This window comes from Rhinoderma darwinii, chromosome 3 (genome assembly GCF_050947455.1).
Source record: "Rhinoderma darwinii isolate aRhiDar2 chromosome 3, aRhiDar2.hap1, whole genome shotgun sequence".
Lineage (NCBI taxonomy): Eukaryota > Metazoa > Chordata > Amphibia > Anura > Rhinodermatidae > Rhinoderma > Rhinoderma darwinii.
Genome location: NC_134689.1, coordinates 411,535,249 through 411,563,229, shown reverse-complemented (window position 1 = coordinate 411,563,229; position 27,981 = coordinate 411,535,249). Strand labels below are relative to the sequence as shown.

General features: G+C 41.1%; 2 protein-coding genes and 2 non-coding genes across 4 annotated transcripts in view; all 4 read right to left on the bottom strand.

The window, feature by feature from the left end:
- Nucleotides 1-6,483: 6,483 nt before the first annotated feature.
- TRNAS-UGA (transfer RNA serine (anticodon UGA)) lies at nucleotides 6,484-6,565 on the bottom strand. The gene has a single exon. It is a non-coding gene; the product is annotated as a tRNA-Ser (tRNA).
- Nucleotides 6,566-10,202: 3,637 nt separating this feature from the next.
- Nucleotides 10,203-14,833, bottom strand: LOC142750568 (transcription factor HES-7.1-like). Its single transcript, XM_075859566.1, has 5 exons — nucleotides 14,786-14,833; nucleotides 13,416-13,511; nucleotides 12,888-13,077; nucleotides 11,632-11,664; nucleotides 10,203-10,222 (listed from the first exon to the last, which is right to left on the bottom strand). Exons 1-5 carry the CDS (start codon nucleotides 14,831-14,833, stop codon nucleotides 10,203-10,205), a joined length of 387 nt encoding a protein of 128 aa, XP_075715681.1.
- A 3,618-nt stretch (nucleotides 14,834-18,451) lies between these two features.
- LOC142750567 (transcription factor HES-7.1-like) overlaps nucleotides 18,452-27,981 on the bottom strand; it is a 21,526-nt gene continuing 11,996 nt past the window's right edge. The window contains exons 5-6 of the mRNA XM_075859565.1: nucleotides 19,057-19,225; nucleotides 18,452-18,521 (exon numbers count right to left, since the gene is read on the bottom strand). Of these exons, the coding sequence (XP_075715680.1) occupies nucleotides 18,452-18,521; nucleotides 19,057-19,225 (239 nt within the window). The remainder of the gene's footprint in view (nucleotides 18,522-19,056; nucleotides 19,226-27,981) is intronic.
- Nucleotides 20,922-20,993, bottom strand: TRNAW-CCA (transfer RNA tryptophan (anticodon CCA)). Its single transcript has one exon. It is a non-coding gene; the product is annotated as a tRNA-Trp (tRNA).

Below are 27,981 nucleotides of genomic sequence, written 5' to 3'. Positions count from 1 at the left end.
AATACATTATAAGTAAAAAATAAAGTAATAAATAAAGTTATCCCTTAATGGGATTAAAAAAAAAAGTAACAAAAAAATCAATAAATAAAAAAAGTCCCAAAAAAAAGTCATTATTTTGCATAAAATATATTTCATTGCCCCCACATTACATAAAAACAAAAAACCTACACATATTAGGTATCTACACGACCGTAATAACCTGACTAATTAATTGAACAGGTTATTTAGCGTGAAACGTTAACAGGATAAAAAATAAACAAGATAAACAATGCCGAGAATCGCTTTTTCCTATATTCACGCCGTAAAAAAATCTTTTTTTTTTACCCCAAACTGTGTGGAAAAAAAAATACAATGTCTCTCACATAAAACAAGGCCTCATACAGCCACGTCAATGAAAAAATAAAAAAGTTATGGCTGCTGAAAGGCAGAGAGGCAAAAAACAGAAAAAATTAACTGGTCATTAAGGTCTTTTCAGGCTCGGTTATTAAGGGGTTAAGGGACCTGGCTCAGATACAAAATGTCCACAAATAAACAAAAAGTGGGAAAAGTGAAAGTGAGCAAAATATGTTTCAGTGATTCCATTTTGTGTAGACTCCATCTTGTATATATGGCATCCATCTTGTAGCCTAAGGTATCCATTTTGGGATTAAGAAATCATGTTGCTTTAACCCCTTAATGACCAGCCTATTTTAGACGTTAATGACCAAGCCATTTTTTATGTTTTTCCATCGTCGCATTCCAAGAGCTATAACCTTTTTATTTTTGTGTCGACATAGCTGTATAAGGTCTTGTTTTTTGCGGGACAAGTTGTATTTTTTAATAGCACCATTTTGGGGGACATATTATTTATTGATTAACTTTTATTAACTTTTATTTGGGGGGAAATAGAAAAAAACCTGAAATTTTGCCACTCTTTTTCGCGTCTTAAATCTACGCCGTTTACCGTGTGGTATAAATAACACAATAACTTTATTCAGCGGGTTGTTACGATTGCAACGATACCAAATTTGTATAGTTTTTGTATGTTTTACTACTTACACAGGAAAAACGCTTTTTGGACAAAATTATTTGTTTTTGTGTCTCCATATTTGAAGAGCCGTAACGTTTTTATTTTTTCGCCGATGCGGTTGTATGAGGGCTTTTTTTTTGCGGGACGACTTGTAGTTTTTATTGGTACCATTTTGGAGTAGATGCGACTTTTTGATCACTTTTTATCACATTTTTTTAAAGTCAGCATTCACAGAAAACAGCAATTTTTCCATAGTTTTTTATTACATTTTTTACGGCGTTCACCGTGCGGGTTAAATAATGTAATAGATTTATCGTCGGGGTCGTTATGGACGCGGCGATACCAAATATGTGTAACTTTTTAACTTTATTTCGTTTTTTTAATAGTAAAGCATTTTGTAAGGGGAAAAGCTGGGTTTTTCATTTTTTTTCACATTTTTTTTAAAATTAACTTTATTAAACTTTTTTTTCACTTTTTTACTAGTCCCACTAGGGGACTATAATATGCGATTCTGGGATCGCATTTATAATACACTGCAATACTTCTGTATTGCAGTGTATTATGCCTGTCCGTTTAACACGGACAGGCATCTGCTAGGTCATGCCTGCGGCATGATCTAGCAGGCATTCACTCCAGGCAGACCTGGGGGCCTTTATTAGGCCCCTGGCTGCCATTGGAGACACAGACACTCGGCGATCGTATCGCCGGGTGTCGGTGGGGGAGAGAGGGAGCTCCCTCCCTCTCTCCAAAACCACTCAGATGCGGTGCTCGCTATTGAGCACAGCCTCTGAGGGGTAAACGGGTGAGATCGATACTAATATCGATCTCACCCGGCAGAGCAGGGACGCCCCCAGCCCTCAGCTGCCTCTAGCAGCAGAGAGCAGGGAGATTTGACAGCTCCCTGCTCTGTTAACTTATTCCGATGCCGCGACGTAAAAAGTCTATGGCATCGGAATAAGGCCCGTTAGTGACCGACGTAGAAACACGATGGGCCGGTCACTAACGGGTTAAGCTAATTTTTCTATGTCAACATTGTCTGAAATAATTATATGTTTTTGTTCCTGGGCTGCATGTTTAGGCCTCATGCATATGGCCATGCATGTATTCAAAGTATGGGTGCACGGCCCGTAAAAAAACAAAAAGTAGGACATGCTCCATTATTCCCGGCACAGTTCTACGGCACGGACCCCTATCCGTAGCGATACGGAAAGGTATCCGCGGCCAATAGAATCAGTTGGGTACGTAATTGCAGACCGTATTACAATCCGCAATTACGGAAAATATAGATAAATATTTATCCATTTTATTATGTGAAGAGGAATCTACTATCTGCTACTGTCTGGGAGAAACAGTTTGTTTATTACTACAATGGGGCGGTTTGAGTCAGCCTTGATTACGTGGTATATTTTGGGAAATCATGGTTTTACATTTAAAAAGTTAAGAAAGTAGAAAGATATTACTGTACTTGCTTTTGTAAATAAACCTCAGAGGAGTATTTTTTTGGTATACAAGCAGAGTCTCGTATCTCGTATCTCTAAGGGTATGTGCACACACACTAATTACGTCCGTAATTGACGGACGTATTTCGGCTGCAAGTCCCGGACCGAACACAGTGCAGGGAGCCGGGCTCCTAGCATCATAGTTATATACGATGCTAGGAGTCCCTGCCTCTCTGCAGGACAACTGTCCCGTATTGTAATCATGTTTACAGTACGGGACAGTTGTCCTGCAGCAAGGCAGGGACTCCTAGCATCGTACATAAGTATGATGCTAGGAGCCCGGCTCCCTGCACTGTGTTCGGTCCGGGACTTGCGGCCGAAATACGTCCGTCAATTACGGACGTAATTAGTGTGTGTGCACATACCCTTACTTCTCTCCGATATATCGATGATTTTGATCTGGATAAGTTTCCTTGGCCAGTTGATACACTTATCTAAAATTTCAGTCTAATATATTTTGGCCATGAATGAATCAACAATCATACATTACATAAAACGAAACACCCTATGCACATACACGACTTTAATAACCTGAAAGATTAATTTAATAGGTTATTTAGCAAAAAACGTGAACGGGATAAAAAAATAAACAAATAAATGATGCACGCTTTTGTTTTAAAATTCTGTTTAGTAGATGTATAAAAACAGGCCTCCCGGTCGGGGAACCAAACCCCCGTCTCCCGCATGATAGGCGCGGATACTCACCACTATACTAACGAGGAGATTTTAAGGTGGGAGGTTTTATTTCATTAAAAAAATATTTTCTTATCTCTGTGTTTTCTTACTACTTTATTAGCGCCTTAGTAATGGCAGTTGTCTGTTTGATGACGTACATTACTAAGGTAGGGCTTAGTGTTAGCTAGTAAAAAAGGCTGCAACTAACCCCCCATTATTACCCGTTACCCACCGCCACCAGGGGTACCAGAAAGAGCCTGGTACAATCCAGTACCTGACCATCTGTAGCGATGGTCGGGTACTGGGGTGGCTGCAGACTGGTATTATGAGGCTGGGAAGGGCCAAAAACCGTGACCTTGACCTTCCCAGCCTGGTAATGCTAGGCCTACTGCTTCATTGTATCTGGCTGGTTATTAAAAATGGGAGGGGCCATGTCATTTAAAAAAAAGAAAAAAAATAATTGCCGAAAATGACGTGGGGTCCCCACAAACAACTGCCATTACTAAGGCGCCAATAAAGTATTAAAGCTGCATGTCCTTCATTGGTGCAGCTTCCGCCTCTGACCTCCTATTGAAATGAATGGGAGGCAGAAAAGACATGCGGCGCTCGTTTCCGAGCATTTTTCATGGCGTTTTTTGCATTAGCTGTAATGGCCGCGAGCAAAAACCGCAACAAAAACATTGGACAAAAAACCGCAGCCAGTTCAAAATCTGCCTCAAGCTTCTAGAATGAATTCTGAGGCAGATTTTTTTCTGCCTGCAAAAAACTCTGCATGAAAGGGTGTATGCACACACAGTGCGGTTTTCCCGCGTTTTTCCCGCGTTGCCGAAAAGCACATAGAAAAATGCATGCGTTTTTACAGCAATTTTTTCTATGTGGTTTTCGACCACACGGGAAAATCGCAGCAAAACCGCACTGTTTGAATACACCCTAAGAAAATAGTTTTTTTTATTGAAATAAAAACTCCCCCATACTGCCCTCGGTAAACATTTTATTAAAAAAAAAAAACGTAGATCATCGAAGTATGAATCTACGACGTAGTCCAAACGTAGACCCTGAATAACTAAAAAAATACGTTAGTAATATGAAAAATAAAAAAACGTACCTACAGCAGACGTCTGTCTTCTCCCCGACACCGCAATAGTAACTAGAGATCAATGAAAAATAATTTCCTTAGGGCATGTTCACACGGCGCTCAAAAAATACGATGTGTAAACGTGTCAAATACACTAGGGTTCCTTGTGAAGCGCTTTTTAAAATACAGGAGTTTTTCACGTGTGGTTTTTTATGCGTTTTGTGCGCGATTTTGCTATGTTTTTGGCGCATAATTAGGACTCCCACTGACTATGGGAACATTTGGAGCATTTTACACACCAAGGAATTGACCAGACGCCTCTTTTTTACTCAACTCGTTTTTTTAAAATGCTCGCATAGAATAGCGCATTGTATGTACTAACATTGTTTTTTACACATTTTTCAGCGCATAAGATGTGCCAAAAATACACGCCGTGTGAACCTGTCAACTGAAAAGTCATTCATCACAGAGTCACCCTCTTGACTTCCATCATTCTTAGGCTGGATTCACACGAGCGTGGCGTTTTTGCGCACGCAAAAACGCGGCGTTTTGCGTGCGCAAAAACCACTTAACAGCTCTGTGGGGCAGCAGCATATGATGCGCGGCTGCATGCGTGGTGCTTTTCTGTTTTCATTCATCCTTTTGACAGCTGTTGCGCGAATCACGCTTGTCCCACGGAAGTGCTTCCGTGCGACATGCGTGGTTTTCACGCACCCATTTTTTCAGCGGACTCACGCTGAGTAAAAATCACGGACATTTCTGCACGGCCCCATAGACTAATATAGGTCCGTGCAATGCGCGTGCAAATCACGCACGTTGCACGGACGTTTTTCCCGTTCGTCTGAATAAAGCCTTAGCCTTTTGGTGTGTCCTGTAGCTGCTGCCAGCTGTCAATTGTACTGGTTGACAATTTGAAGACACCTTTTCCTGGCTTGTAGCCAAAAATAAGGAGGGGGTGAGTCTCCCTCCCGCATTTACAGCAGCTGTATGTCAGGTTGCTTTGCCTGATTCAACTTGCTGTTATTCTGGGAATCAGGGGCGTAACTAGTAAATACTGGGCCCCATAGCAAACTTTTGACTGGGGCCCCCCCTCCGTTGGGTATCACACAAGCCCCCCCCTTGTAGATAGTGCCTCCCTATAGATTCCACCACACAGCGCCCCCCTATAGATCATGGAGAACTTCAGGGGACTTTCGGTCCCCCGTTCTCCTCATCGCTGGGCGTCCCATCGATCACACATGTGTCCCCTATGCTGTGGATAGGGGATGCAAGTCTCTTGTAGGAACAACCCCTTCAGTGGCGTCGCGCTGAAGCAGCGATAGCAGCCATGCTGCGTGCCCCGTAGCAGCCGCTATGGCTGCTATAGCGGTAGTTATGCCACTGCTGGAAAAACTCTGGTGGCCAACATAGGAAAACATTTAAAATGATTATTTAATTTTGAATAATTCCCACCTATTTGCGACACATTCCCTTCTGGCCTCTTCAGGCCCGGGTTAACTTAGTCTCATTATTTATTAAAGTAAAAACAACCCGCAACTTCTGCTGTGAACAGGATTTGAGCCTGTGCGGGGAAACTTCGTCTTTTCTTTTTGCAGAACAACTCGTAGATTTTGTTAGGGGCCCTGTTACAGTTTTTGAATTGTGGGGCCTAGAAGCTTTGAGATACACCTCTGTTTTTTGCTAAGGCTAAATTCACACTAGCGTTAGTATGCGTTTACCTTTCTTCCATCAGAGGAAGAGAGGATCGAAAGATTCAACGGAAAGCACCTGTTCCGTTAGAATTACCATTGATTTCAATGGTAATTATTTTGTATCAGTTGCTTTCCGTTTGTTTCCGTTCGCTAGTTTTCTGTTTTTTTTGACAGAAGCAAAAGTGCAGTCTGCAGTACTTTTGTTTCCGTGAAGAAAAACGGAAACCTAGTGATACTGTGCACGACGCCACCAATAATATTGTGCCTGCTAGTCTCTACTTATACCACAGGTCCGTTAATTGGATGGCAATCTTCATACAGGAGCAGTGAGTGGCCTAATTCCAATAAAACATGTGGGGTTAACTAATCCCGGACTCTGTGTTGCTGTTACGTTTGGTTTGACCCCCTCCCGCCTTGCAAAGGTATATAACGTCGTTGGCGAAAGGTAGTGAACGCGAGTTGCAATAATCTTACTTTGAGTGATGGAGACGGCACAGGAGCAAAAGAGTTAAAATAAAATAGAACTACAACCTCCGCTGTGAACAGGATTTGAACCTGTGCGGGGAAACCCCATTGGATTTCAAGTCCAACGCCTTAACCACTCGGCCACCACAGCTTTGGTTGCCCAGTTCTCATGTTTGCTCATTACAGGTGCACATCTTGAAGGCCCAGACAATCATGAAGGCTTCATCCAGCTGTGACCCACATTTTTACAGTTTGCCCCTAGACCAATTTGCCCTCTCTCTTTTGCAGCATATCACCCCTATATCATAACCCCTTCTTCTAATTCAAATTTCCCATTTCATAGTGCAAGTTTTCTGTCTGATGTTAGACCTGCAGCCTATAAGAAACTGGGACAGGATCCCTGCGAAGGTCGGTGTGATTATGTTACTGCATCGCGCTGGCCAACGCCAGGGTCTCGTCTCAGCTTCTCATAGGCTGCAGGACTAATGTGGCTGTGGAGATTTTCAGCATTAGATTTTGCATCTCCATTCATTGAGGGAACAGGGTTAGATGAGTATAGGTTTTAATATTTGTTGGTGGGCATTATTACTGAATGGGGGCCATTAAGGGGCACTATTACTAATTTGCGGCTATTAAGGGGTAAATCATTAATGAGTAGGGGGAACTATTACTGAATAGGGACTATTCAAGGGGCACAAAAACTGAGTGGGCCTCACTAAGTGGCACTACTACTGAGTAGGAACTATAAAGGTGGGTACCATTAATGAGTGGGAAACACTATAACCAAATAAGGACCATTCAGGGGGCACAATTACTGAGTGGGCATCACTAATGGGCACAGTTCCTATGTGAAGGGCACTAAGTTGGCACCAATATTGTGTGTTTGGGAACTGTTACTGTGGTAGAGACTAAAGGTAGCAGTCACTATTACTGTGTGGATGGCACTAAGGGGGCACTGTTAATGTTTCTATACTAAGGGGGGCACTATCAGTGGGTGGGGATGTGATGGAAAAGTAAAGATCCAAAGATTTTTGTGCGTCAAATTGTGCAGAGATGACTGGGGCCATGGCGGTCTGGGCCGGATGTGGAAGAAAAAGGAAAAGTGAAGGACTCCAACATCAAAAGACGTCACCTATGAGTCACTGGATGTAACTGTACTGTAATTACTTCTATGGTCTGCAGCGTGATAATACTCCAGGAAGCGACAGTGTAGAACTGGTTTGTAACCAATGGTATAGGCGCTGGGTGGCGATATAATTGTTTATATTGGTCTTTGTGGTGTATATATATATATGTGGTCATGGTGTGGAGGTATTATTTGGACCTTGTATAATGGTATTATTTGGTAAGTGCATGACTGTATTATTCAGAGTTATGTTACAATATATACATTAGTGTTTATGATGGAGCACTTTTTTTGGGGTGCATGGCTGATTATTTTTGGTCACAGGTTCCACAGCACTGATTTTCATCATAAAGTAATATGCAGGAACATCGCACTGATGAGGGGGGGGGGGTGTATCTAAGTCTAATATGTGTTCTAAAAGTTGTTATAGCTATGCTGTATTTAATATATATATATATTTAGTTATTTTTTTGGGGGAGCGACATAATCTATGCCTTTTGGCTTATGCCCCTGATCCATTTAGACCCTAGCAATGCCCCTGCCATACTTCCAATACATAATCTAAAGCTACCCCAAATGTGGTGTCTACTTCCAGGGCATAGGTAAAGAGACAGCAGTCGCACCCGAGCCCTGGAGCTTCAGGGGACACATAAGAAGAGACCAGTATTATTTATGGCACATGGTTGGTAGGGGCCCTGCTACAGAGTTTGCATTAGGGCTCTGGAGCTTTGAGATACACCTCTGTGTTTTGCTAAGTCCAATACTGTGCATGACTCTACCACTAATATTGTGCCTTCGAGTCTCTACTTATACCTCAGGTCCCCCCCAACACTGTGCCTGTTTCTAACCCAGGTGTATTCAGTAATGTTCCTGTTGTAGTGCACTGTACCCCCAATTTTCTGTCTGTTGCCCCCTCCCCCTAAAACTGTGTGTGCTGCCCTCCAGTACTGTGTCTGCTGCCCAAAGTACCCCTCAATACTGAGTGTCCTGAGTCCCATAGCATTGTGACCAGAGTTTACATGAATTGAGATATGAGTTTTTATAAATTTTTGGGTAGATTTATTTTTTATTTCCTTATAAATGTATTTTCAGTTTTGATAAAACACAAAAGTCTTCAAATGAAAACATAATAATGTATAATTATAGTAATCCACCACTTTTTTAGTTTTTTTTTACCAATAACAGCTATCAATAACTTTTTTTCTGTCCTATCTCCTCCTGTTTATGGCCTGCAGGTGTCACTGTTGCATACAATATCAATAAAATTCTGTCAGTGTCTTAAGTTGTCTGTGGCGGGTTAAATTGGGTGTTAAGCCTTTGGAGTCTCACCCTAGCCAAGATGTCTGAGTGAGCTCAAGAGCCTTTCTGTCACATAAGAAAACATCATTATATAAGAGAAAGAAAGCCAGAAGAAGAAACAGCTGGTGGGCTGCTGCCAATGAAGAAGACTCGTCTTGAAACGTATAAGGGGAAACTACCATATGGGTCGCCTATTTTTTGCTTTATTGTTCTGAATTTTTCTAACAGTATGTAGGGGCCTAGAAGAGTTGCGATGACATTCACTGATAATGGTACAACAGTGTAATCCATAATGTTCCTAATTGTTGTCAAACAAGCAAATGTATTTGCTGGTTAATGTTGGTTCCCTCCATACTACGTTATGGCAATTCTTTGATTGTGGGGGTCCAACTTTAGGACACTGACGATTTCAAGAATTAAGGCGCTGTGACCCCTTCAGCTTGGTTGGGACTAGCATTGTTCAGAAAAAGTATGCATAGATAAGCTTTATCTTCTACTTCAGTCCCCTCATTGCCACCATCAAGATGATCAGATAGTGAGGGGTTATCCTACCAATACGACATCACTTAGTATAGTGGGAAAATTTATTGAAAGGATTCATCCTGCTAATGATTTTGCTATAGGACCCAGCAGCTTTAAGGTATGCCTAGAGAGCCACAGGTCACGGACCAAGACCACTTGACCCAATTCTCCTCCATGGAAGTTCTTGTAGTTGTCAAACCAAATCATGGTGAATTTTTTTTATTTTTCTTATTCATCAAACCATTGAATTTACATACAGTAAACATTCAATATAAATCAGAACATATATAAATAAAACTGTACAGAATTATTACATTGTACTTTCACACAATTCTAGGGGACCATCATAGAACCTCACTCCAGTTTGGTCAAACCTTGATATTGACAGCTGGCAGGAACCAGCTCTTGAGTCCCTCACCTGAGGCTTATTCGGGTCTTTTTATAGGGTATATCAATACAAGTAGGACCACTTGTTGACTCTATAAGAATAAGAAGATTTTTTTTCCAGCACATCCATATATATAGCTTTTTATTGGCAACTCATTAAAAAAAGAAAACGTGAACAGAATGCAGGTAGGTTGTGTGACGCTTACGCGTTTCGAGTCATTCTTTATCATAGCATATGTCACTGTGACACTACACATTATTTCAAACTTCAATTGACCAATCCTGTCTCCTATATAACAGACTTCACAGGTTCCATTAGTGCAATCACATCTATGTCATTATGTTACTAGCCACAGTGATATATTACATAAACATACAGCATTAATTAATCGTTTCTAAATGCATAGATCTATATAGTAACACACTTTTCTCAATCACGTCTCGAAACGTAATCTCATTTAATCGCTTGGCTATCTTAAAGACAGCAAAGAGGTTCTTAAAACCTTTTATAATTTTGTTTGGTCAAATGAACTCACCTGGGTCACTAGCAACGTGGTGGCTTTATACTCCTGTATTCCCCATTGAGGTGCAGTGAGGGCGGTGCAGTGTTATCTGGCCCAACATAGTAATTTTCCGGGACAGATTCAAGAATTTATTTTGTTGGCAGTCAATTATTTATTGACACCAAATTTTTTCTGTTTTAAGGAATGTTACTTTTTACAGATAGAAGGGCTCAAGGTTCACCCCGTTCCTAGCAAACTTTTTTTCTGGCATGGTGGGAAAAAATTATGTTTTCTCCACTTCCTATCCTTTGTGAGGCCATAGTGTGGTACAGGCGTTACATACATGACATGTTATTGGTCTGGGGACGTGATGTGCCATCCATACCACACTTTATAGAATTGAGCCAGAAGGGCATGTTCAGATAATGCTGTTTTTTTATTAATCAGTTTAAGGACATCGAAACTAGGTTACGTCAAAGAGGCTCGAAGGTGACAAATTATACAAGGGACAAAACACAGGATTCTTTACTGTTCAATCATAATAAAACCAAAAATCATTTACCTACAGCCCATAGCTTCAATTTTAAGGAGATTATCAAAACATTTTCAAAAAGTTTTTGCCAATGTTACATCAGGATTCCATCTTGACCAAAATTATCAATGAAGGCTGTCGCTATGTAGCCGAAAGAGTCAAAACTCTGGGAGATTCACTTTCCGCTAGCTTATTTGTTACCAATGGCAACAACAAAACATGGTTGTCCCGAAAGGGCTTTTCAAATGTGGTGGTAACAGATGTAACATGTGCAAATACGGGGAGAAAACCCAAAAATTTTTGTGTCCAATAGTAACAATACAGTAAAATATAAACTGAAATTCATCAACTGTAATTCACACAATGTGGTGTATGGTATCGAATGCAATAAGTGTAACCAACCTTACATTGGGTGCACTACCCCTAAGTTGAAGACACGAATAGCAGAGCATATTGCAGTTTTTAATAAAAACACTAGTAATGCATCCGATGCTGCTGGACACTTTATGCAGGCTCATAATGTTTCCATTGAACACTTTAGCTTCTATGGTATAGAACTGGTTAAAAAAAAACCTCAAAGGGGGGACAACTGGAAAAGACATCTCCTAAATAGGGAAACTTTGGGGATTTTGCAAATGGGAAGAAGGTTCCCAGAGGGTTTAAACTGGAGAAATGATCTACTGTATCTCTATTGAGTTCTATCTAGAATATTTAGGGAACATGTGAAGTCTGTTATGTAGGAGACAGGATAGGTTAATTGTGGTTGTAAATAATGTGTAGTGTCACAGTGACGTATGCCATGATTAAGAACGACTCTGTTTGAAACGCGTAAGCGTCACGTAACTTACCTGCACTCTGATAACTTTTTAATTTCTCATGAGCTGCCAATAAAAAGTTAGATTATTATAAGGATGTGCTGGAAAAACTTTGTCTTATGGATTATCCTTGAAACTCTACAATCCCTCCAAATGTGGAGGACTACAACTACGAGCACCTACGAGACAAGTGTGGTGAGCCTGCTTATTAAATTTCTTCTATTTTTACCTACGTGTTGACTCCCCCTGGCACCCAGCACGCAGGCCACATCATAGAAATTCCTCAGCGGAGGCAGTATTATGTTGAGGCTATGTTCACATACGGAAGCCACAACGCTCTACCGAAACCACCATATGACGTTTACCACCGGTGCCAGATGGACCTGAATGACTTGTTCTGGGTTCCGTTGTGGCTTCCATCATTTTCACATGATGAATAGCACCAAAGGCAATGTTATTCTTCCCGTCAAATCTGTCGGGATTGCCGAAAGAGGTTTAGAACAGAGCCTCTGACGGTAGTGTGAACACAGCCTTCGCTGAACCATTTTTCTCCTAGTCCATCGCTTCACAAAGTGCTTTGTGTTTGCTAGTATCACAACTACCTGTTGAACCGAGCGGCTACCCTTGAAATTGTACATGGGGTGTAGACGTTAACCAAGTTTTCTGCAATAGGTTAGAATATTAGCCACGTGATGGACTTTACAACCCACAGTAGAGTAAATTGGTGTTGGTTACAATATTATAGACCCTCAAACCAATGTTTCCAGGTTCATCTGACCTACATTTGGTAAAGAAGTTTTTTTAAGTACCTGCTTAGGAGCAAATATATTTCCCAAGACATCTAACCAGTGGCAAGCACGATTAACCTGTCACCTTGGGTGTGCATCGTATGGGGTCCTCATAGAAAGATGAAGATGAACTCTGTCTATGAGTCACAGCCCCAACAGTTGGGATGCTCCGATACCCTAGTCCCCATCTGTTATGCCTAATTATCCACTGAGTGTTAAGTGTTGTATCATGTTGTTTATAGAAGCATAGTCAACATAGCAAATATACATCTCAGTATACTTATAGCCATGGTCTCCATGACCTACACGTTTGGTCAGAATGCCACTCACTATGGATATCAACACCATTTAAAATAGGGGTGTAGTTATGGTGATTAAGCCACTTAGATGTTTCAGAAGTGGGTTGCAATAGTCTATGGTGATGACCAGAGCTTTTGTCAAATATTGTAGACATTCTCCAAACATTTATGGAAGACAGCTGTTGGAAGAAGAAGTCCTTACTTGAAGGAGACAACTGTTGATTTTGGTTAATGAAGTTCACCGTGGTTTGATGGCATTGCTGGAAGCCAGATTGGTAATTCTTGAATTGGAGGTCTTCATGGCACCTCTTTTGGGACTTCATCTTGGACTGAAGAAAATCAACTGTATACTCCAAAATATCTGCTTTCTCCATCTTTGGATTCTTTAGCTTCTGCTGCAGTAAAAGAATACCAATGGATTATATTTCATTCATTCATGATCATGACATATAAACTCATATCTTCCCAATTTGGTAAGCAATTTACAAATAGAAAATTGTTATAATTACAGAATTGGAGACGCTAAATATAACATTTTTGCCCCTTTATTGTCCTTGTCCCAGTAGCCGATAGGTCATTTAAATGACCACTATCCCTAAAGTCCATGTGGTCTAATAGGTTGACTTACATACGTGTGACTGATAGGAGCAATTAATACCTATAAGCTTAAAGACTATAGCTTGTGAAAACTGTAAAGTGTGAATGAAGGGTTAATTCCCACCGTCCTCACCTCATTTTTCATCTCTTCAGATAATAAAACTCTTAGTTTCTCCAGACAGCTGTTAATTCTCTCTCGTCTTCGCCGTTCTACCTGTGGTTTCAAGAGCTGTGCAGGATGAAAACAAATTATATTAGAATCCAACCCTCCATCCTGACCAGCTAAAAACTTTAGAACTCTTTCAACTAATGGTCCCATAATGAACTTTTATGACATGACAATGAGACATTAAATTGGAGGGGGTGAAAAAACTTGGATCTCTACATATCTTGAAATTGAGTAATCAATCCAATAAGTTGGCACCAAGCCCAATTTTTCTCAAGGTCAAGATTCCAGTTCTCAAGGTCAAGCTGCCAATTATCACAACCCCCATACCCTACCCAACTGATTTATAAGATAATCTCATTAAGATCCCCAAGTTAATGTACTTGGTTCAAATTAAATAGTTTATCAGAAGGTGCTCATGATTGAGTTCCTAGGATGTGGGCAATATTTTAATGGAGCTCATGGAAGGGTAATAGGGATCTTTAGATATGTTCTTGATATTAACCCACCCTTAAGCTCCTGAAGCTGGAGTTCCCAAAATGAGAACTTGGTGGCATGAAACATCAGTGTCTTCAATAAATTGATTGACACCATCGTGGAGAACTTAAGACGGGATGATTATCGTCTTCTGACATGCCATTGAGAATGGTCAGATGAGAGCTGTGGTGGGATCCATGAGTTGGGACCTCTTTCGCTAAATAAAGAAGCCTTTAGCATTCTATTCAGTATCGGGCCCCTTTGGGTTTTTGTTTACAGATTTCTCAATCTCAAACCTATGTTGATGGAGCCACCAATTAAAATCAATGCTACAGTAATTCACATGGACCTCCAGTGATTCTATCTTCTGTCTCAATGGCCAGTCAGAAGATAGCTGAGGGTGCACAATATCTTAAAGGAATTTTCCAGTTTTAGGCAAATAAATTTTAATCATTATACAGTGAAAAATTCTTCTACTTTCTAAAAATACGTTGTGCTTCAATGTCCCAACATTTTCAAGATCTCTGCATGCTGTCAGTGAACGGGAACAGCCTTGTTTGCATTCAGGGGCTAAAAATGTGTACAAGTCTGACATCTTTTACAGCCGAGGGTATGTTTGAATTCAAACTGGTCTAGACCATTCTCTGGGAAATACAGGCTAATGCCAATTACCTGCACTGATACATTGTAACAAACTATCAGGTCTATAGAGTAATTGCTGCTGTCCAGACTAGATACAATTGTAACAACCCCTCAGATGTGAGAAGTATTAGGTCTCTACGAGTTTTCGCCTCTGGTAGAAGACAATTACTGAGCTTCATTGCATCTATGACCATAAAAGGTTACTATAGTATCTTTACCTTTCTTTGAGCCTCTGACGGGGACTTTGCTTCGTTGTCGCCACTCATGGTCCTGCTGTGACCTATTACAATGTATTCCTACTTTACCAAAACATTGAGAATTATCCTAACGGAGCCTCACGCAGCCCATTTATATGGACTGGGTACATTGTATCTCCTTTATAATGAGATGGCCAATAGCTAGTCACCCTCACTGACCGGTCACGGGAGACCCAGCCTGCTCAGTAATCCCATTCAATTCTTCCCTAGCCTGTGGCTCACTTTCTTTTCACATGAGTAATTAAGTAATTAATGAGATCTGGAGTCTAAGAAGCAGTGAGGCCAATAATATACAAATATCGGGATAAGTCTAATGTGGTTGGTGAGGAGATGTATCTCAGACAGGTGCTATGTCTACCAGGAAGGTCTACCTCAGATTCCACCAACTTTCTGGTTTTATGTCTTCTCAACATTTGACTGTATTCATAGTAAGTGAGATGTTGTTAGGGGTGAACATAGATAAGGATATTCCAAATGCAGCCCCATTCATAAAACCAACCAGTGTTAGTGACCCCGTCCCATGGCCATTTCATCCCCGGTTCGGCTATGGTTGTAGGCGCGCTCTGCTCAGGTTCCTCCTTCCAGTGTAGAAGTTTATGGGCCAGTCCGAGCGGGGTCCTTCACTTTTAGACCTCATAGCAGCTACAAGTAATGATTTTTGAAGGGACCAGCTTTGCTTAAATATTGCATCTCCACTGATGTCATCACACATGAAATGTATTCATGTTCTGAAGCTCATGGTGGTCGGCCAAAGTCTTGATCTATATCTATATAGGGGAGGCAGACAGGGCGCAACTACGATGTAGGGAAGGGGGGGCGCCGCAGAGCAGCCGTATCAAAACAGCTGATCGCTGCTTATAGGCGCCCTTTATCCTGGGAGGCTGCAGGGCGCCCATGAGCTGCGATTTGGTGTTTTGATACGGCTGCTCTGCAGACGTCCCATCCTCTGAGGGCCCCCTGCTGCTATGGGGCCCGAGCCGCCCAACACATTACAATTATGAGCCACGGTGCTAACGACTGCCACATTCAAATGTATCTGCGTCCTCAAGACAGGGCTGTGTGGCACCGTCTGCAAGGGAGGGCTGTGTGGCACCATCTACAAGGGAGGGCTGTGTGGCACTGTCTGCAAGGGAGGCCTGTGTGGCATCATCTACAGGGGGATGTGCAGCGCTATCTACATGGGGGCTGAGTGGCACTATCTACAGGGGAGGGCTGTGTGGCATCGTCTACAAGAGGGGCTGGGTGGCACCATCTGCAGGAGGGCTTTGTGTGGCACTACCTACAAGGGGTCTGTGTGGCACTATCTACAAGGGGGGGGCTGTGTGTGGCACTATCTACAGGGGGCTGTGTGTGACCACTTTATTATATTTTCTTTTAATCTATTGTTATGGTAACTCCCTTCTAGAACTATATTACTTGTAAAATGTAGAAATTCTTTTATGCTCAAGTTACATTAAAAAAAAAAAAAGTGAAAAAAAAATTACATCTCATTGATTGGTAGAGAGAGCAAACATGGCGAGGGGAAAGGAAATGTTGGGAAATAAGTTGGGGGGGGGGGGGCAACATGAATATTTGCCCCGGGTGCAAGAGAACCTAGCTACGCCTCTGATCTATCAAATTACTTATATAAAAAAAGTGTGTAAAAACTAAACCCCTATCTGTCATTAACTGGAATGATGATGGTTTATGGTCAGATCATTACTGATGACCATTCTGCCCATATCCAGCTTGACATGTTGTCTTCAAGTAAGATGTTTGATTACACGACCCTGCAGCTCTGGTCCGCGGACCTCTGGTCTGATCTATATCATTCTATGTATCTTCTTAGTGATGCCGTTAACCAGGTCCCTATCTCCTCAGCTCAAGGCATTTCCTCTTTTGGGGGATTTTTAGCTGTAATCTGCTGTTTCTATGGAAGCCTGAGCCCATTTTATGGACTTTATACGGGGGATGAAATAAATTTGAAGAAGCTTTATGGGGAATTAAGGCACATTGAATATCTAAGCAGTTGCCGGAGCGAAAAAAGAGATAGGATTTAAAAGTCTTTAAAGCCAGAAATGAGAGCGGCACAAAGGACCCCACAGATAAAATGGATTAAGGGGATAAGCTGTGTTTAATTCCCTTATGGACGGGTCAGAGGGGAGGACAATAGATTGTACAAGTGTCCCACCTTTCACTTCTATCACTGTCCAAATGCAAATATTTTACTAGCTGCTAAATCCAATTATTTCCGGATCCACAAGAATAAAGGGCAAATAAACATGTGCATAAAATCTAATCTATCTCTCTCTCATATCCTTCTTTCTATCTATCTATCTATCTATCTATCTATCTATCTATCTATCTATCTATCTATCTATCTATCTATCTATCTATCTATCTATCTATCTATCATCTATCTATCTATCTATCTATCTATCTATCTATCTATCTATCTATCTATCTATCTATCTATCTATCTATCTATCTATCTATCTATCTATCTATCTATCTATCTCATATCTATCTATCTAATATCTATCTATCTATCTAATATCTATCTATCTATCTATCTATCTATCTATCTATCTATCTATCTATCTATCTATCTATCTATCTATCTATCTATCTATCTATCTATCTATCTATCTATCTATCTATCTATCTATCTATCTATCTATCTATCTATCTCATTATCTATCTATCTATCTATCTATCTATCTATCTATCTATCTATCTATCTATCTATCTATCTATCTATCTATCTATCTATCTATCTATCTATCTCCTATCTATCTATCTATCTATCTATCTATCTATCTATCTATCTATCTATCTATCTATCTATCTATCTATCTATCTATCTATCTATCTCATATCTATCTATCTCATATCTATCTATCTATCTATCTATCTATCTATCTATCTATCTATCTATCTATCTATCTATCTATCTATCTATCTATCTATCTATCTATCTATCTATCTATCTATCTATCTATCTATCTATCTCAAATCTATCTATCTATCTATCTATCTCATATCTTTCTATCTATCTATCTATCTATCTATCTATCTATCTATCTATCTATCTATCTATCTATCTATCTATCTATCTATCTATCTATCTATCTATCTATCATCTATCTATCTATCTATCTATCTATCTATCTATCTATCTATCTATCTATCTATCTATCTATCTATCTATCTATCTATCTATCTATCTATCTATCTATCTCTCTCATATCTATCTATCTATCTATCTATCTATCTATCTATCTATCTATCTATCTATCTATCTATCTATCTATCTATCTATCTATCTATCTATCTATGTATCTATCATCTATCTATCTATCTATCTATCCATCCATCCATCCATCCATCCATCCATCCATCCATCCATCCATCCATCCATCATCTATCTATCATCTATCCAATATCTATCTATCTTTCTCATACTTGCTAACAGTCCCGAATTTGCCAGGACTGTCCCGAATTTACAGACATAATCCCGGCAAATTACTGTCCCGGGACTTGTCCCAGCAACTGCTTCATTCAATTGTATCTGCGTCCTAACAATAAATAAACACCGCTCCAATGTAGCTAAGGGTTTCACAGTGTTTCCCGCCACGTACGCACATTCTAATTTAACAGGATAAATATGACTCCAATTGAACAAATTCCTTCAGACACCCCCAACAGATTCTTTAAACTAAAACAACGGGAAAATTATTGGATATTTAAATTATCCTGTTTAAACCCCCGGGGGCTTAAATAATATCGCTGAAACTTCTTTAGACCAGCACATTTATATAGTATGTGTCCTATTAAAATATCAGCAGAATATTGGTTTTAATAGATTACTACATCATCGCTTCATCTCACCACATTGTTCAAATGCATAAAGTCATTATTTTATTTATTTATTAATTTTTTCATCGCTTTTATTATTATATTATTATTACTATATATTTTATTATTATATTATTATTACTATATATATTTTATTACTATATTATTACTACTTCTATTATATATCTTTTACAACTCATTCACATAATGCCACCAATGTAGTGACAATTTATATAATACCATTAATGAAATGTCACTTATTTTATTATTATAAATGTTGCCACTTATCTCTACCATTTGCCTGTTAGTTCTCCGATGTCCAATACAAATGTACTATTCACGAGTAAATCATTTCCCCAGCGACGGAGCACCAGGGCTCTTGAACTCTTACTTACCGGTCTTGCAGCTTTATGCTCCTCTTCGGCTTCCGTTGGCCTTGGTTACTTTGACTCCAAGGACGATCTCCTAGCGTTGCCTGTGTATTTGCGTAGCCGGCTGTGGACCTCTCATTATCCACTGCTGCCGGCATGTAATCCTCCGGAGACACAGTCTCTAGGAGCTTAGCTGGAATAATTAAATACATTAGGAAGCACTTAATCGCTACATATTTATTAGATATATCGACTGCAAATGTTCAGTTTTCGGATAAGCAAAAATGTCTCCTGCTGGAATTTCTATCTTTTCACCCTGCACATCTCTCTCACCATGTACCACTTATCTTTTTATACACACATATATGGTTTTATGTATATATATATATATATTTTTTTTTTTATATAAATACATGTATATATATATACAATATATATATATATATATATATATATATATATATATATATATATATATATATATATATATAATTTTTTTATTATATATATAACCTTTCAAGCTTGTTTACCGTTTCGATTTCATCATGACCCACATGACGTCACAGCCGCTCTCTGACCTGCGTCTTGGCGTTTTTTTTTAAAATTGTAATTAGTTTACCTAACAGCACACTATATTTAAGGTGCTGTGTTCGCTGTCAGGAGACCAATTATGGCCTGATGAAGATGTTGGTCCAACGTCGAAACGCGTAGCCTTGTTATTTCATATAATAAATCATCATAATTTTATACTTCATCTTTATTTTGAGTGAGTAATGTATAGCAGCGCCAGTTGTGGTCCCCTTTTTTCCACTTAACCTCAAAGCCTACGCTGGTTTTTACGCTGCCAGTAGTGGTCAACACATATCGCCTAGCCCTAGTGATAAAGTGAGACATCACCTGCCTATATACAACCGGATAACCAGAAACATACGGCCACCATAGTAGTTGTCAGCCAAAATAGCGCAGAATTTTTTTTTTGTTTATTTGTCTGTAGAAATTCTGGAAAAACAGCCACGCCCACTAGCCACACCCAACAGATAAGCCACGCCTCATACGACACAACCACCGAAGACGCCACACCCTCAGAGTCCTTGAAAAAGATTTTCAAATGTTAGCAACTTTTAATCGATCTCAATTCTATCTATCTATCTATCTCATATCTATCTATCTATCTATCTATCTATCTATCTATCTATCTATCTATCTATCTATCTATCTATCTATCTATCTGTCTGTCTGTCTGTCTGTCTGTCTGTCTGTCTGTCTGTCTGTCTATCTATCTATCTATCTATCTATCTATCTATCTATCTATCTCTCATATCCTACTATCTATCTATCTATCTATCTATCTATCTATCTATCTATCTATCTATCTATCTATCTATCTATCTATCTATCTATCTATCTATCTATCTATCTATCTATCTCAATTCTATCTATCTATCTATCTATCTATCTATCTATCTATCTATCTATCTATCTATCTATCTATCTATCTATCTATCTATCTATCTATCTATCTATCTATCTATCACGTCCTACAGGACCACGCTGGAATTCAGTGATGGAATTCAGTGATCCCTTTACCACGATCGATTCTATCACATATGTTTGTAAAGGTGACTGCATGGCGAGGTGTGGGATATTATACACCTGTGGCAATGGGACTGAATTAAACACCTGAATTCAATGATAAAGACGTATGTCCCAATACTTTTGTTTATATAGTGAAGATAGAAGTCGGTCACAGCAATGATCCAGATCTATGAAACAGCTGGAGAGATATGGGTTGATGTAATTACCTTTCTAATTTATAGAAAAAAAAATTATATGGAAAGGAATAGAAGGATATTTGTTTCTGTCGTTGAAAAAATAAATAAATATAGAGCTGACCCCGACGTGATTTGAACACGCAACCTTCTGATCTGGAGTCAGACGCGCTACCGTTGCGCCACGAGGTCAATTGATATCCCAGACTGCTCAATGAGAGAGCCATCAGTGTTTTTAAAAAAAATAACTTTTTATTATGGTTTATTCAAGTCCATAGAACTTTTTTTTGCCCCACCCGTAGATCACATCCCTTTTACAATGAGATGGCCAATCAGTAGTCACGCTCCCAAAACAGGCACAGGAGATCAAGGCATTATTGCCGATCAATGTGTCACCACTAGTAGCCTTATACCTATGGCAGACCTTGGGACTTTTGTGGTAACCCATCAGTATCCTGCAATAGCCTAGTCCCCTCCCTCTGTAAAATTCCTTAGATATTGGGACATCTATAGAATAGTTGACAATATTTTTAAAAAATTTCCAGGGACACTTAGGGTGTGGCGCCTTTGGTGGGTGTGTCTTACGAGGCATGGTTTATCAGGTGGCTGTGGTTAGTGGGACGTGGTTTTCCGGAATATCTGCATACAAAAATACTTTTCTGCACTAGTTTGGCTGACAACTAGTATGGTAGCCGGAATGTCTCTGGTTATCTGGTTGTTTACATGCAGGTGATGTCTCACTTTATCACTTGCGTAATATGTGCTGACCACAACTGGTAGCATAAAAAAACAGTATAGATAGTGCCACACTCAGTGCCCCTTGTAGATGGTGCGCCAAACTGCTCCCTGTAGATATTGCCACACACTATTCCCTGTAGATGATGCCACGCACTGATCCCTGTAAATAGTTCTACATGGCCCCCCTGTAGATAGTGCCACAGTGCCCTCTGTAGATAATACCACAATGCTCTCTGTAGTTAGTGCCGCACAGCCCCCCTGTAGATGCCACACAGACCCCCTGTAAATGCCACACAGATCGCCTGTAGATGATGCCACACAGACCCCCTGTAGATGATACCACACAAGCCCCCTGTAGATGATGCCACACCGCCCCTGTAGATGATTCCACACACACCCCTTGTAGATGATGCCACACAGCCCCCTGTAGATGATGCTGCACCCTTCCTTTAGATGATGCCACACACACACACCCTGTAGATGAGGCCACACACAGCCCCCCTGTAGATGAGGCCACACACAGCCCCCTGTAGATAGTGCCACACATCTCCCTGTAGATAGTGCCACATACTCCCCCTGTAGATAGTGCCACATACTCCCCTTGTAGATAGTGCCAGATACTTCCCCTGTGGATAGAGCCACATACTCCCCTTGTAGATAGCCCCCACACCTCTCCCTGTTGATAGAGCCATTGTGGATCCCACTATGAGCAGAATCCCCAGCCAGGTGTCGGCAATGCTCTGGCCGGTGATTCCACTGCAGGAGGTGCCCCTGACTTTACTACCCTTACATGGACAGTGAAGTCATGGGCTACTCCTGGAGGACCGGAATCCCCGGCCAAAGCATTGCTGACGCTCTCGCCAGGAATTCCGCTCATAGAGAGAGTCCTGACTTCACTGTCGATATAAGGCAGTGATATCAGTGGCACCTCCTGCAGGGGAATCCCCGGCCAGGGCGTCGGCAAACCTTTTGCCGTGGATTTCGCTCCAGGAGCAGCGAATGGCAGAGCAGGAGGTGGATAGTTTCCTGCTCTGCCATAGTATTTAATTGTATATGCATCTTGAGGATGCAGATACCATTGAATGTAGCAGTTGCTGAAACAAGTTCTGGGACAATAATTGCCGGGACTGTCTCTGTAAATTCGGGACAGTTGGCAAGTATGCTATGGGATAAAGTAGCTGTGATCAGAGGTTTTTCTGCTCCTTTCCATTACTGTTAAATATAGCCAGGCTCCTACAGTGAACGCACAGGCCCAACTTCTGTGCCCATATTGTCACCGGGACATATTGTTGTGTCGTATTGAGGTTAGAAGACTCCAATTAAGACAAAATAGTATGTCCAATAAGAGGAAGGGGTTAAGCACCAATTTTGAAATAAGCCAATATACCCATACTCCCAAAACCTAGAAGCAAGTATTAGTGGTTGGATGCAGAGCTCCAGGCTCCCACATAAACATGCGCGCTCGGCTCGGCTATGAGGAGAGTGTTGGTCATGTTGCAATTCAACATCACTGGTCCTTTTTTTCCCAGACATCTGTCATTGGGGAGGGTCGGAACCCCACTTTACAGATTAGATAGATGACCAGTCCTTGCAAAATCGGCAGGTTCAGACAATTTTCATCCAATGTGTATGGCCACAATAACTGAGCTCTAAAGAGAAGGTGAAGGCATTATAAGTGGCCACAAGTTGTCGACCACTGATATGAATAGATAGATATCTCCCAAGTGTCCTTATGGTGGGACATTTCCCACTATAGACTAAAGAATTCTCATCTTGGGTGATTATGGAGTCCTTAGGTTCTCCTTAGATGTTCTGATTATTTATTCTTTAGAACCAACTTTTTGCATTCAGATTTTTTTGAAACGTGTTATAATAGGACAATCCCATCATGTTCCTTTATTTACCCCCATTAGGACAAGTTGTTTGATCTCTGGACATTGGACATTGCTTCCAAGCCTGGAACAGATTGTGACTTTTATTCCAGGATTAGGCACAAGTCACTAAAGCTCAGTGCTTGGGCAGGAGGCAGATTCTAAATTAATTGTTGGGGGCGGCCTGGCAGGTGGGCATGTGGCCACAATGAGGAGCCTTCACGGGAGGCAGTACCGGAAGGGTAGGGGGTAATCAGCCATTGAATTATCAGTTGAATGGTCATGAAGACTTCCTAGAGAGAAGGAGGAGGATGAGAGGGAAGCAGTGAGGTGGAGAAGGAAAACCACCAGCCCGGCCTCAGTAATTACCGGCACAAATAATGTACATACAATACACAGCCACATAAAAAGGCTGTATCACAGTATCACACATGATAGGATTAGATATCCCACCTCGGGAAAACAGAATCACACACGATGGGTTTAGATACAGAGGCTCAGCAGACAGTATTACACATGATAGAATTAGATACATCATCTCAGCAGACAGTAGTATCACATATGGTAGGCTTAGATACACCAGCTCAGAAGACAGTATCCAAGAGGATAACCTTAGATACAGCAGACAGTAGTATCACACATGGTAGGATTAGATACGCAGGCTCATTAAACAGAATCACACACCATAGAATTAGGTACACCGGCTCAGCGGAAAGTATTACACATGATAGGCTTAGATACATGTCTCAGTAGACAGTAATATTATACGATAGACTAAGATACAGCGGCTCAGCATATAGTAGTATCATAACGGGTAAGGTTAGCTGTACTGGTTCTTCAGACAGTATCACACATGACAGGATTAGATACAACAGCTCATAAGACCGTATTCCACATGATAGGGTTAAATACACCGGCTCAGTAGACAGTAGTATCATGTTCATAAGACAGTATCACAAATGATAGGCTTAGACCCAGCGGATCAGCAGACAGTATCGCACATAATTCAATTAGATACACAGGCTCGGCGAACAGTATCACACATTATAGGATTAGATACCCCAGCTCAGCAGACAATTTCACACATGATAGACTAAGGCCAGATTCACACGTCCGAGTTGTACCCGTGTGGGTCCCGTTTTCATCGGTCCCCACAGACTTGAATCTATGGAGGGATCTGTGAAAACGGAAGAAAATAGGACACTTCACACATTCCGTTGAAACAATGGCCGTGTGAACGGCCCCATTGAAATACATGCGTCCGGGTGGCGGCCATTGTTTTAACACCCGTCACACGGACATATACTACGGTCATCTGAATTCGACCTAAGATACCTCTGGGCAATAGGCAGTATCACACATGAAGGGCTTAGATACACCGGCCCAGCAGACAATATCACACGTGATAGATATACCAGCCCAGCAGCAGATCGACACATGATAGGCTTAGATACACCGACTCAGAAGGCAGACTCACACAACATAGGCTTAGATACACCGACCCAGCAGGCAGTTACACATGATAAGCTTAGATACACGGACCCAGCAGGCAGAATTACGAATGATAGGTTTAGATACATGGACCCAGCAGGCAGATTCACACATTAAAGGCTTAGATACACCATCCCAGGAGGCAGATGACAAGATAAGAGTGTTAGAGTATTTTTCAGGTTTTATGGTATAATCTTTAGGCCTTATTTTCACGAACGTGTGCGTTTTGCGCGCGTTGCAGCTCCATGTGTCATCAGTGAATGGTGCGTGGCTGCGTGATTTTCACGCATATGCTATCCTTGTGAAACGCGGTTTTGATGTTCAGAAAAAGAAATGAAGGAGGTTGGTTTTATTTTTTCCTTCATTTCTTTATCTACGGAAGTGCTTCCGTGCGCTGCGCGTGATTTTCACTCACCCATTGACTTCAATAAGACATGTCGTGAGTTTTACGCAGCGGACACACGCTGCATGAAAATCACGGACTGTCTGAACGGCCCCATTGACTAACATAGGTCCGTGCGACGCGCAGAATTTTCACACGCGTATCACGGACGTTAAACACGTTCGTGTGAATAAGGCCTTAGGGTGATTCTTAGCGGCATGTTAAAGGCCCCCATGTTAGGACAACATTGTGGTGATTATAACTAATTGCACCGACTAAAAGGGATCAGTTGGAAGTAGTGACCTCAAAAAGTGAACGATCACTACTGGTGGTATTAGCACAACGATCAAGCTTCTAATAGTCATGGTTAGGTCTACGAGGTCACTGGGACTGATGTAATTGTGTGGAAAGTGTGTAGACCCTTCAGACCATGTATATGCAGCTAATTTTCAGGCGTATTTTGTAGCATAAAGAACTGGTATTACGCTCCAAAATTCACATGAAACACATCTGAAAACAGCTTCCCAGTGATTTTAATGGTACACTGTGTTCCAAATTATTATGCACATTGGATTTAAGTGTCATAAATATTTAATTATTAGCTTTTCAATGAAACGCATGGATGGTATTGTGTCTTAGGGCTCTTTGGATCATTGTAATCAATCTCAGACACCTGTGATAATTAGTTTGCCAGGTGTGCCCAATCAAAGGAAAACTACTTAAGAAGGACGTTCCACATTATTAAGCAGGCCACAGGTTTCAAGCAATATGGGAAAGAAAAAGGATCTCTCTGCTGCCGAAAAGCGTGAAATAGTGCAATACCTTGGACAAGGTATGAAAACATTGGATATTTCAAGAAAACTTAAGCGTGATCATCGTACTGTGAAAAGATTTGTGGCTGATTCAGAGCACTGACGGGTTAGTTCAGATAAAGGCATAACGAGGAAGGTTTCTGCCAGACAAAGTAATAGGATTAGGAGAGCAGCTGCTAAAATGCCATTGCAAAGCAGCAAACCGGTATTTGAAGCCGCTGGTGCCTCTGGAGTCCCGCGAACCTCAAGGTGTAGGATCCTCCAGAGGTTTGCAAGTGTGCATAAAGCTATTATTCGGCCACCCCTAAACAATGCTCACAAGCAGAAACGGTTGCAGTGGGCTCAGAAATACATGAAGACTAATTTTCAAACCGTGTTGTTTACTGATGAGTGCCGTGCAACCCTGGATGGTCCAGATGGATGGAGTAGTGGATGGTTGGTGAACGGCCACCATGTCCCAACAAGGCTGCGATGTCAGCAAGGAGGTGGCGGAGTCATGTTTTGGGCTGGAATCATGGGGAGAGAGCTGGTAGGCCCCTTTAGGGTGCCCGTCGATGTGAAAATGACCTCTGCAAAGTACGTAGAGTTTATGACTGACCACTTTCTTCCGTGGTACAAAAAGAAGAACCGTGCCTTCCGTAGCAAAATTATCTTCATGCATCACAATGCACCATCTTATGCTGCAAAGAATACCTCTATGTGATTGGCTGCTATGGGCATAAAAGGAGAGAAACTCATGGTGTGGCCCCCATGTTCCCCTGACCTCAACCCTATTGAGAACTTTTGGAGCATCCTCAAGCAAAATATCTATGAGGGTGGGAGGCAGTTCACATCAAAACAGAAGCTCTGGGAGGTTATTCTGACATCCTGCAAAGATATTCAAGCAGAAACTGTCCAAATTGTAATGATAGGGGTAGGGAAACGGACAAGTGAGCCCTAATCTACACGCCACTCTGTCCCTGCCTACTTGCAACGACCCGCCCTAGGCGACGGGGTACAACTGGGCGGCGGTCCCTACGCTCAGTAAGTGCACGAGACAAAACATACAAGGGAATATAAAGCAAAGGGAAAGGGGCAGTTGCCCACGGCAACACCGTGAGCAACAGAGTGGTGAACGAGCCAAGTCAAACCAGGAGAGCACGAGGTACCAAACGCAGAGCAGGAGAGTAGTCAGAAAGCCAGGGTCAGAATGGAGCAGGATCAAATTGTTAGGAGCTGTAGCAAGGCCAGGAAACCACACGGAAAGAATCACAAGCAAAGGAGGAACAGGAAAGGCAGGTATAAATAGACAGAGGGCGGGAGCTAGCTCCGTCTGGCCAGGCTGTGATAGGCTCTCCCGCTCCTAAGCCTGCCATCCTGAGTGGTTTAAGCTGGAGTCAGTCTCAGAGAGATAGACTCAGGTGAAGACTGATTACCTAAGGAAGTTAACCCTGAAGCTGTGCCTGGCAGATCCTTTACACAAATACTCACAAATTCAATGGATGCAAGAATTGTGAAGGTGATATCAGAGAAGGGGTCCTATGTTAACATGTATCTTGGCCTGCTAAGTTTTTTTTTGATTGAAAGAGCTTTTGATTTCTGTAAATATGACCTCCTGATGCTGCAAATGCAACAAATTACCATTTTAGTTCTCTTTACAACCTTTAAAATGTTTTGATCTCTGTTGTGCATAATAATATGAAACAGCGCATTTTGAGTTTTTTACTTCTATCATTAGGAAATTTGTTCAATAAAATTCACATTATACTCCAACGGTTGATGGCTTGAAGCTTATACTGACTGTCATTTGCATCGACTATTTAGGAAAATCAGCGAAAAATAACATTTGCATAATAATTTGTAACGCGGTGTAAATATACTGTGGCTCATGCGCGGCGTATTTTTGC